Source organism: Achroia grisella, unplaced genomic scaffold (assembly GCF_030625045.1).
Source record: "Achroia grisella isolate CSIRO2021 unplaced genomic scaffold, CSIRO_AGI_Agris_v1 utg782, whole genome shotgun sequence".
In the NCBI taxonomy this organism is placed as follows: Eukaryota; Metazoa; Arthropoda; class Insecta; order Lepidoptera; family Pyralidae; genus Achroia; species Achroia grisella.
This window is the reverse complement of record NW_026713022.1, coordinates 449,665-462,593: the sequence shown is the minus strand read 5'-3', so window position 1 is coordinate 462,593 and position 12,929 is coordinate 449,665. Positions and strand designations below refer to the sequence as shown.

The window sequence follows — 12,929 nt, the reverse complement described above, 5'->3', positions numbered from 1 at the left end:
CAGATAATATTGTCAGTGCTATAGATTTAAAGTTTTTCTATAAAAACATTATTATCGTTAACGAATTCTTCAATTTTATAGTAAGCTTTTTTGCAAAGGAACTGTTTTATTTGACATTTAAATCTTTTTTCTGGCAGATTTATAACAGACTCTGGTATTTTATTGTAAAACCTTACGCAATTGCCATAAAACGAATTACTAACTTTAGCCAAACGACATTTAGGTAAAATCATATATAGTATAGGTAAAATCAAATAATTATAATAACTAAATATAAAGACAGATGTTTTCATAATTAAACAAAATATTCTATTATTACAATACAAATAGGTACATATGGATAACCGCGGCTCCTTTTTTATTTTACAAATAAGATAGTCTGCGTTTGTCCTCGTAATACAATCTAACATCACATCAAATTTCATTTAACTTCGTTAAGCAGCTTACTTTCGCATTCTCGTGAAATATTAGTTAAGATTATAGATAATTGCAATATAATAAATTAAGTTACTGTTCTAAATTTAGTTGTGCTTTTATATTTAGTTATTTTCGGGTTCGATGAAATTTAACTCAACTACTGAATTAATGAATTGTGATAAAATTACCGTTCTATATTCGGTAAATGAATTTGTACTCTTGGTCAAGTATTTACTCGAAGTAGATCGTTTTCGCATATGACGTAGTTATATAAATTATATTACGATTTTACGTTGTGTCCGTCTACATAGCCTTATTCATATATTTCGTACTATCTTTTTAATCGCGATTTCCTCTAGTTTTTTAAGATAAACGATAATCCATGTCTATGACACAATATATCTCCAGATAAATTTCATCAATGTCCTTGAAGCCATGAAAGTATCACAAAAAGATAGACAGACGTTTTACGTTGAAATTACTAGAGATCTTGCGCATTGCTTTGATCGTTAATTTGGACGCACATTATCAGGTCCAGTCCAGACGGCCCGTTTTATTGTCACCGTTACGAAGAGAGTGGGAAACAGTAATTTTGCACTAATCGGACGGCGTCGTCAGCACGAGCCGTCCGACTAATATCGGAAGTGTGTGGGGGCTCTTAGATTCACGTTCGTTGTTTCGACTTGTTTAATGCAAAACTTCTTGTAGTGTATTGAGTTACCAACTCGACACTCGTTAGCTACCAACTTCGGAAACTTGATTTACCTCTTTTGTCTCGGATACAATTCCTGCAACTGTCTGATCTCGAATGTTTGTTTTGAATACTAGATTATTGTCCTTGATTTCATATTTAAATTAATTGTTAAGTATACGTAAAATATAATACATAATTAATTTGGTAGAAAAAACTGCTTAAATCGTTAGGCAGTTGATTGAAAAAATTTTAGTGAATGTAAAAATCTTTTTTAGAACTTTTATTTAATAAATATGATGGGTGTTGCTAGACTTTTGAGAATTGAGAACTTCAGCCTATTTGCAAGTTGGTTACAAATTTATCTAAAATATAAGTTTCCAGCTTCTAGCTTTAAAAATGACTGTATTCCTTATAACCTTTTATCTCCCCATCAACTCCTTAAAACCCTTTTTCACAATAAAAAGTAGCATATGTCCTTTCTCAGGGTCTAGGCTATCTGTGTACCAAATTTCATTTAAATCAGTTCAGTAGTTATGGCGTGATAGCGAGACAGCCAGAGAGACTGAGTTACTTTCGGATTTATTATATTAGTAATGATTAGGCTTCATTTGTATAAGAGAACTATCAGAATAATATTCACACATTAGTTTTGTAATTTGACTTGAATTAGAATTAATCGTTATTGACATTTATTGATTTATATTATGATATTTCAAATTAAATTATTCTTGATAATTAATCGAACCGAACGATCTGGAATAAATAACCTCGTTATAGATACAATAAGATTAGAATTGAACATATACGACCGTTTCCAATAAACCAATCGTTTTTCATTTTACAAATCTCCCAAGTTGGGAAAATCGTTTATAATTCGTTAGTCCTTGCCATCCATCACTTTACGCAATTTCGTGTCGATCTATATATGTAATATAATATATTATTACGTATAATACATTAAGCTTCTTATTGATTCAAAGGAATTGTGTCAATCTATGTTCAATTAATTTAATTAAAACAACGTTTTACGCAATGACAGGTAATAACATTGTTTAAATTTAGTTTGGCTTAATATAGATCAGACGGAGTGTAATAATAGACTCTTGAATTCTTCATATTCCTTTAATTTAGATGATTATTTTTGACTGTTTAAAAATACCACTATATAATTATTTTAGCATGGCATTTAAATAAAGATTTACTTGCTATTATAAAATAAGATAAACATTTTAAAATTAGAATACAAAATACTTTTAATAATATTAAAAAAAACCAAAGATGTGATATCGTTATAGTGAACTGTAGAAAATCGCAATTAGGGAAAGTCAAAAGTATATTTTTAAAGGTTAAAGGTTAAACGATATTGATTTTCACAAACATCTCGTACCTCCGTCATCATTAAAGTAAGTTATTCAAGAAAAAGTTGATATATTTTAATAAATAACTCGATCTATTTTAATAACTAAGTATATTGGAAAAATAAGTATAAATACCTTGGGTAATGTATAAATATCTATGTTAAATATTCTAAGATTTATATATTGATAAATAAAAATAATAAGAGTTTATAATACCAATATAGCTGTATAGGAGGTTACTTAGTATGCATATAAAAGTAAAACATATTTTGGCGTCAAAATGTAAAAACTAAATTTTAAAAAACATAATATTGTAGAGACCGTAAGGGAACTTTAGAGCAAATATATATATTGTCATATTTTTAAGGGATAAGTTTTGAAGGGATGTAATGGTTGAAAGTACATGTATATTTACAGATACAAAATAAAGATATTGTATGATTAGTGATTACAGTTTTCATTGTTATTATAGAAGATTCCCAAATAAACAATGTATGTACATTTAAGCAATTGGACACTTTTATAATAAAAATGAGTTTCATTATTACTTTAATTAGTTCCTATTCTGTTTATAAAGTAGTGTCTTGTGCTAACCATAAAACGACAGTGGTCTTTACTAATATTTATTTGAAGATTACAAAGAGCCCGTTTATAGAATATAAACGTTTGCAGTAATAAGGAAACTTTGCTCGAGAAACGGTACTGATCGTAAATGCCTGTGCGTGCAGTCACATAAAGTACACTTGTAAAGATCTATTGTAGTAGATTTACAGATTTTATGCGGAACATGCCAGTTAATACCAACCATTATTCAGTCAAACGGCGTAGTAGAAATTGTTATTATAGTATAGAGTGTTTTATTGGAGGATTTGATAATGATAACTAAATGTAGATTTTGTGCTATGCTACATTTTATTTTTTAGATTAAGTTATAATTATTGTTATGTTCACCATTGATTGAGAATATATTTCTTCACATACTACATGAGTATTCCAGTAAACATATCAATTGTAATTTAACTACCGAGATAAACTTAAAAGTCTACAGCATACAGCATTTTCGTCTAAAAGTTGAATAGATATGTAATTGTATATATTCTTTATTGCAAAGTGAGCAAAGGTTGACTTATCTCTAAAAGATATCTCTACCAGTCAACACTAGTGCCACTAAGAATACAATGTCCAAAATTTGAAAATTAACATTGTATACGAAACATTTATTTTTTTAATCGGTTTATCATTTATTAGTTATGTTAGATAAAATATAATAAAGAAACTGCTAAATATAACATGCATCAACTCTGAAAATATCACATTTGACCAGTCCCATAACAAGAAGTACGATTAGATTACGAATTGGTATAAACAATGAATATGAAAATATTAATTTGTTATCTACCTAATAAAATGTTTTCTTTTTTAGTATATTACGTTTTATCGGCCCGTTTAATATTTCGTTATGAAGTATTGGATTTGCATATTGGCTTCGATAATTTCAGTTTGTATAGGTATAATCAGTTAAGCCTTTTGTTTATGTTTGTCGTTGGTTAGCTGATAGGAGCAATGTTTAGTGTATATATTATTTGATTTAATATTTATATTGGATTTTGATATAAATTTACCTTTAGATATAAAATTACAAGTTTTTGAGGAATATTACATTATGACTACTATGAAATAATGACTATAATATGTACATTGAATGTTTGATTATTGAAATTTCGTTTACGAAATTTTGATAAATTTTAAATGGTTCTTATATACAGTTTTTATATATATTTACTCGTTAGTTATCAATACAAAAAAAAATCAAACACCGAGTGTTCATAAGCGCGTATATCAGAGCATATACTATTTATTTATGATTGTTCAGAAGATTCTGATAAATTTATAAATTCTTATGCACTTTGATGTTTATGCGTTGGTCTTTTTATAGTCTATTTGTTGAGATTATTTACTTTTTTAGGTGTCTGAAAACCATTAAAAATACATAGAAAAGGGTAATATGTTAGTTGGATAATTATTTTCAAAATACCTCTGCGGAGCAGAACTGTTTAATTAGTAATGTAATTGTTCACAGGAAAGCGACGAGGCAAGTGGTAGACGCGTGGCTAGTGTCACATGCAACACCTCCCAGCGCAGAACTCGCCTCGCCGTCTCGAGCTGGTTCGGGATCTGGCGCCACCACACCTGTTAGGTATGTTTACATCACTAACGTTACAAATCAACTAGTAAATTAATTAATTCTCTAATATAGTTACTCTACTACATAAATCTCGGCTATAATGCTGAATTCTGTCGTAGACGATTTCTGTTAACATGCTGTTTTTTAAAGTTTCATGATTTAGAGGTATATCTTCCATCCTTTATTCTCTTTATTAAAAAGCGGCAGGAAATTAGTTATTACTAAATACTCCAAATAATGATGCAAAAGAAAAAAAGAATTAAATGCTATTATGTCACATATTATAATTTCCATAATTTTGTGAATTTAAGAGAGACATTTTGCGATATCATAACCATGTAATGCTTTTTTGAAAATTAAAGCACGGAATCAGAATTGTAATAAAATAAGAGTTAACTAATAAATCATCTGATAAGTATAGCTTAATGAACAATGCACGAACTAAATTGTTCACAAATGCAATGAAGCAATTAAAAATACCTATAATGCTCTTAGCCTAGGAGATGACTCTCGTAGCACGTATAAAACACCTATAAGTGGAATTTATGGCAACGAAAGTTTTAACGAGTGTTCTTGGTGGACTGTACCTATATATTAGTATTTTCTGCATGTGCCTATATTGAGAAAACATAGTCGCCGTAGTGGAAAGACTATGTAAATACATTTTTTTGTAAATATATACATGATATTTATAGAAAATACCCAGACCGAACAAACAGTCATACCTTATTTACAAATATTTGAACCATGCGAGGGTATGAACCCGCGTCCATCAAATGTAGGTGATTGTTACTGCTTTTTATTAGTGGATTTGTCAGCTGGTTTACAATTTTTAGTCATAAAATATATACTCGTACATTAGTAGTACGTAGGTAATAATCCACCTTGTCAACCTTTCGCAAAAAAAGGTAAGCTCACTTAACAAGGTGACATCTTGCTACGTTCCTAATTTTTCTTGCTCCTATAAATCTTGATGGGGACTTTTATACCTCTATATGTTACAATTTCTTTGTGAGACAAATATATAGTATTAATTTGTTACGATATAGATTATATTAACAACAATAGACAGTTGGGCATGAGACAAGTAAGGTACTGTTATTAGGGCTTTACAAAAAATATTAGTAATTTGTAACCTTTGTATAACCCGGCGAGTTTAATGAGTCTCTCGCAGTGAAGGTGTAACAGTAATGGACTAATATATTTTCATCGGCGGGCTTTAGACATCTAGCCTACTACTGCATACGAATAAGACACAAAATTGAATTTCAGTTTTATTTCAACTTACTTATTCAAAGATGGATTGAATACTAGCAAGTGCTTGAAATATATACACTATAAATAAAGGGCTTGAAATATATGCTCATTTGCCATAAGGATGAACGGAACAACAAAAATCGGACAAATAGAAGATTCATTAATACAAACCAAATGAAAGAATATTTGTATTTTAAAGTAATTTATTGTTTACATTTTAGATTAATATGAAAAGTAAACAGAAATGTTTTCAGACTTCATTTTTATCCTGTTTATTTATCCATCCATTGTCCATAAATGTCAGGTCTTTTTTTATTTATAAAAATGATTGAAATAATATGTGATGAATGTCACTCGTTTACTAGTACTTCGGAGTACTAGCGACTTTCAGTAAACATTGTTTTCTGTGGATTACAGAACAATAGGAGTAATCCTGTTCATGTACTTAATTTATTTTGTATACTTAAAAAGTGCTGACTTACTACTACTTAATCAGCAACTATCGGCAAGTTTAGTAAGCAGAAAAGCAAAACAATGCAGAGTAGATGATATCTTTATAATAAAGTACCATGTCTATAGAAACAAAAGTACTGTGAATTAAATTTATTTATCCTATATTTATAGAGGGTCTTTCTCTGTCCCGTGTTATCATTTAATCTGAATTGTTTATGATTATATTATATGTTTTTACTATCAAAATTGGATTATCTCCTTCGTAATTGAAGCTGATCGCGTAAAGTCTTTGTATTTACATTAACACTCCTTGAATTAAAAACCCTAATGGTGAGTTTTAGGACGCCATCATATTTCCATCTATACACATTTCTTCGCAATGCCACGATTATGACATTTATAATGTTGTGGTAAACTTTAACATACTTTTTTAATCAATAATGCAAAATGTTTATGATAAATAATTCGTATAAACTTCTTCTTAATTACTAGCATATAGAATCACCCAAGACCCAGTTCTTAATTTATACTTATTTTAGTAATATTTGTGACCACATATTTGTATTTAATTTTTCATAGCGTCTAAATATATTTTCTTTAATTATTATTAATGTGAACTACATTATTAATGATTAAAGAAAATATATACTTAGTAATTTTCCATTGTATAGCTATTGAAAGCCGCTGTCCTTCTTTAATTCAGGATTTTGTACTGAATATTTGAAGAATTTATTTCACAGGCGTCCCTCGGTAAAGAAAACGTGACATTGATTGGATTTTAAAACAGCTTTTCAACAACCTGTCTTTTGTCAGGAGTTGAAACATAAGAGATTTGTTTAATAAAAATTGACTGTAAAACTTAAAAAGTTAGATTAATACGGAACATGTAAAATACATTAGAATTTTTAATCTTTTTATTTTATTAGTAATCGAGATTTTTTATGTAAATGAAAACCTTTATATATCAATTTGAGTCATTCTTCAAACTCAATTATTATTTTTAAACATAAAGCTGTAAAAGTTGTAATAAGTACTTATCATAAAATTGGCGATAAAAATAAACAAACTACAAAATATTATAATTTAATGTAACTATTCATACTTATAAAAATCCGTGATTATACATAAGCTTGCTTCGCTAGTAAAATTCTAATTATTTTTAACATTATGTCGATATAATTGTTTTGTAGCAAGATAATCGAATATTCGTTTAATCAAAATGTATGTCTCGAATTATAAAATAGTGATACAAGTTTGTTGCTTAGAAACTTTAAAATCCATAACGTTATTTATACAACGGATTTCAAACTACATTTTATACAAGTCTCATCAATTCGGCTGATCTCGCCACAAGGGGATGTTATCTCTTATCCTCCCTTCATCAATCTCTTGTCATCCTTTATTCGTGTAATGTATCCTTTTTAGAATAGTTTTCGGATTTTCTAGTTCGTGTCTTGGTTTTGAAATATTTCGCTACCATGCATAGTTAATGCAGCATGTCGTAGGATATTGTATATAGTCTACATCAACTACAATTTTTTCATGTTTTATGTATTTTTTAATATTTATGTACATAGATTAGTTCAATATTGTGTATTGTATGTGTGCTGTAATGTAAAAGTTCTTGTCTCATTGGATTCAGATTTCAGGTGGCAAATTGTGATCATATAAACAATTTTCTTTTAACGTCCCTTCATTGTTTCTAAATAGCTATATATCTAGATGGATAAAAAATATACATACTTTTATACATACTCAACAACTATTTATGTGAAGTGTCTTTTCCACCATCTTACTGTATAGAGGGAGTAACGGCTGATTATTAAAATTGAGTTCTATGTCGACAGGAAGATCTCAGCTCACGAATTCGAGCGTGGAGGACTTCTGAAACCGTTGGTGACAACGGTTGACGGCACACCGACTTTCCTCGGAGACCAGCCCCTACACGCAACCCCTTCCAGGCCACAGCGGCGGTCGAGGCACGAGCTCAGGCAGCTTGATGAGAAGGAGCTCATATTTGAATTAGTGAGTATTAGATATACGTATTACTATTACTTATTACTATTTTTTATTGTAGCCATCTGTCTATTACTATACACATCGTACATATGTCAGAAAAGAAAATGAAATGAATTCCCAAGGCGACAACAACATAAAAAAATATTTAAAGTATACCTTCTAAAAGTAACATAATAATACCGATCAAAGAGATTTTATGTTAATTAATTAACCCTTAAAATCTCCTCATCACAGAAATGGCCATTACGGTTGTATAAATTATCTAATAAAGTTTTTCAGTTTAAAAATTAAAACATTATTTTATCGATACTGTCTAAAATGTATAATTTAAATGACTTTTTAATGGAATTTTTAAGGAAAAAGAATATATCAAGTCTATTTTGATATCCTAAATGTTGATTAGAACAGTGCCCATTATCAATGGAACAGAAGTAAACCAATAAAAAAGCTCTATATCAAACCTTTTGGCTTGCATGGTATAATAACTACTGGGTTGTACGGTGGTTCTGGTATTTGTAAGCTGTTATACACTCCACTCTTTGGATGTTGTAAAGAATCGGTGTCTTTTGCGAGTGATGTGAGAGAATTGGAAAAACATAGATTTCATATATATTGTATATCATGCTTTATCTAACACAATTCTGAGCCAAACGAAAACAAAAAGTATCAAAACATGACGTCTATATTATTTTATAGAAAAATAAATGTAGTTTGCAGCGCTCGGTCGCCAACTGGTGTTTCACGGAAAGGAAAATTTTGTGAGATATTTGACATTTAAAAAAATCCCCAAATATTTTAACTCATGGGCGATTTTTGTATATACATTAGTGTTATTTATTTACTGAATTTACGTAGGTTCATGTTATGTCTTACAATAGATGCACTTTGTTCCAGGCTCTTAATGAGTTTAGTAAACAAATTGAATTCCACATCCATGACAACGTTTTGGCTCAATAAACTCATTGTGATACATAGATAATTTATCTACGGGTCATGATCATACAATTTCTGTAGGCATTTAATTGGAGTACCTACGTCATCAATTATACGTTCATCTTTAGATATACACCAACTTAATACAAACTGAATGGTAATAATATTATCATTTGTTTTGTAGTATTTATACTAATTGCTGCTAATATACTATCTACCACTAATATTAAATATGAAAATATATTATTGTCAACACATAAGTGTTTAATTGTAATTGTGTGACATTTGGCACTATCAGGCTATCAGCCAGATGGGTATTTGTTCCTGTTTCAACCAAAAACTACTGAACGGATCTTGATAAAACTTTAAAAGTTTAATTACATCTGAGTAACACATGCTATAATTTAAAATGATGTCGTAAGATTTGATTAAGTCGAATTTTTTATTTTTTCATACGTGCTGTTATATTTATAAGAGATAATGTATGGTGGGATTGTTTCTCTTATAGAGTTCTAGTAAAAAGATCATAACAGAGCTATGAGGAAAAATAATACAATTAGTTCTTGGCAGTATATTATTTTTAAAACTTATGTTCATTTTAACATTAATTGTTTATTACCATGTACGAGAATTTAATTATCTTCAGAGTGTTTACGGCATGTCCGTTACAGCGTCTCTGTTGGCACTGTTGCACAATAAAAGACAAATATATAGTAAGTTCATTGTATGAAACCGATATAAAATATTAGTTTATCATAATGTTACGTATCAGAAGATCATGTATAAAATCATACACAGACGAAGTCGGGAGTGGCTGCCAGTCTTATGCATTATTGTTGTGATGCAACAATCCCTTGACCTTGATGGTATAGATGTTCCCACATTGCTTTACATTCAAATGAATGCGGGTTCGATCGTCGTACACTTTGTGTCCAGGAGTATAACAATTTGCATAGGTTTAAACATTTTTTACACATATATTTTAGTATCTAATAAAAAAATAAACAAAGTATTTTGGAACTATTTCCTTTTTAGTAATTATATTATAAAATTAATTGAAACTCTTAGGTTGAACATTCTGGCACAGAGGTCAGCCTAGATAAAATGGCCCAACTCGATAATAATTAGATGTAAACATTATCAACTCAACGGAAAGGGCAGAATCCATTAAAATTTCCTCTTAAAATCACACATGAGTATGTGTGTACTGAGATAAATCGTTGTAAATTATTTTTCCTTACAAAATAAGTTACAAACTACGAATATTACGTATTATGATATTTATTACCACTAATAGTAATTTGTTTACTTACTTATTACATTTTTATTTTAATTTGGAGATATTGTTCATAATATTGACATATTCATTTATTGATGACATATGTTTTGTGCCACTTTATGTTATCATATATCATTCTAATACGTTGATCATAACCATCAATCCAACGAAGAAATAGAAATCTTTGTATTTTTTTTATTCAACTTCTCATTCTGAATGCACATTCAAGCATGAAGAATGAGCAAGTACGAGTAACATGCTGTTGGTCTTTCAAACAAATGTTATTCAGCTTTAAATTTTGATGACAGTAATAATACATATATACAAAAAAAGATGTTCCTATGAGTTTATACAAAATAATATGTATATTTTTTATTGTATATATTTACACGGTTAATTATTGGACATCACTAATATTTCAGGTCTAATAAAATATTATATTATTTACCGACATAGTAACAATCTGTGTAGACTCATTTCTAGATGTTCTGTATCTGTGGTTGTAAACAGTTGTTGCTGTCTATTCGCCCGCATATGATAAACGGGCGCCGGGCATGTGCACTGAATTGTTCCCAAGCCTTTCGACGAATAAGTAACTAACAAAAATTTTGAATTGAAAATTTTAATCAGAAGATTAATAACCTCTACAGTGAATTAAGGATATTCATTAATTATAATATAATTCTGACTCCCGCAGAATGTGGAAGATACCTCTGCTAACACACTGGCGATGTAACAGTGAAACATGAATCAGATATTAACCATGATGACCAAGATCTACTTACATTGCTAGTAATTAAGGACCACTACTAAAGCCCCACTCTTTAACTATACTAGTTTTCTATAAGTTATGTTCGCTCGCTCTATATTTTTATAATTTGTACCGATCTAATCGCTTTAAAATTACAGTTACGATTTTATTCTTTATGGCTAATAGTTTCGTCAATTCTAAATAAAAATAAAAGATTATTAAAATAATAAAAAAATTGTAATGATTAATTTAACTGTTAAAGCGTCAAGCTATAATAAAAAAATATAAATTCTTTATTAAAAATAGAGGACATTGGCACTTGTTCTCTCCGCGGACTCGTAAACGACCTTTCATGGAAATGTAGAGACAGATTTTAATGGAATTTTATTCTATATTGTTTTGCGTGTTCATTTATTATTAAAGCAAAGTGACACTTGGAATCGTGATTTATATATTTTGCATAGCACCAGTTAGTTATTGTTCTCCATTGTTGTATTTGTAGCATTACGCAACTTGTTAAGACAAGTCATTGACTTGAGGCACGCCTACAAAATCAATTACGAAGTGTATCTGTATATATGTATCATGGATATGGGTCTATCCATTATCTACATTCACTTTCTATGGTCCTTGGTTCCCAGTCGCCTTCCGGAGGTTATCAAACTACCTGAAATCTACACATGAAGTTGCTGTTTATGACAGAAAATCAGTCTTACTAAAATGGAAAGCGACTGGATGTTTTCACTTTCTCTTATTATAAAAACGAAAATATTTAGAATAACGATATAGTAGGTACAATAGAATATTATTCTATTCAGCAGTCAAAAAAGTTAAAGTACTATTTCCATGTCCGTCTACAAACTGGACTTCAGAAAGAAAGGAGTACCATTGTAAATTAGTTGGAATATTGTGTCTTTATGATTTGTTTAATGTACATTTTTTCAGTAACTCCTTTAAATAATCGACAATCCGTCTTTGATAAATTAGTCCCGGCTATCTGCGACATAAGCAACTTTCCACTTCCTTATTATAAATTTATTTCGTTTATTTATCATTTGACATCTGTATGCTCGATTGAACATTTCACTTTTACAGGACCATTTTCTTTCAATACATTCAAACAGCCATCAAATATTTAAAAAAATACTTAATTCTATTAATACAAGTGACATAAAATTACTTGTTTTATTAGTACTATGTAAATTCTTATTAGCATCAAGTTCATATGTTCAGAAGAAATTCTTCATTTTAAATAAATAAATAAAATAAGTGAAATCACCGATAATATTTCAGACTCCTGAATGCATTATTAAAATTACCTACATCAGTTTATAAAGAGAAGTTTCTGCGATCCCAAAATATAATTAAACTTTATTTTTATTAAGAAAACGCTATAAACTTAAAAAAACTCGTTATAGTGTGAATATTATAATGTGAATAATTCAAAGTGACCTGAATGATCATTAATATTTATGTGAAATTACGAATACCATTTTAATGTTTGAACAGGTTGCAATATCTTCGTGAATGTATAGCACTCGTATAGAGATCAACACAGTCTGGTATTCAATAGAATAACAGAA

At 29.3% G+C, this 12,929-nt stretch overlaps 1 protein-coding gene across 7 annotated transcripts in view; it reads left to right on the top strand.

The window, feature by feature from the left end:
• The window catches only part of LOC131851190 (dual 3',5'-cyclic-AMP and -GMP phosphodiesterase 11), a 146,849-nt gene that overhangs the window by 79,932 nt on the left and 53,988 nt on the right, over window positions 1-12,929 (top strand). For all 7 annotated transcript variants that reach the window (XM_059201643.1, XM_059201642.1, XM_059201641.1 and 4 more), the window contains 2 exons: window positions 4,550-4,666; window positions 8,212-8,389. In XM_059201643.1, coding sequence (XP_059057626.1) covers window positions 4,550-4,666; window positions 8,212-8,389 — 295 coding nt within the window. The remainder of the gene's footprint in view (window positions 1-4,549; window positions 4,667-8,211; window positions 8,390-12,929) is intronic.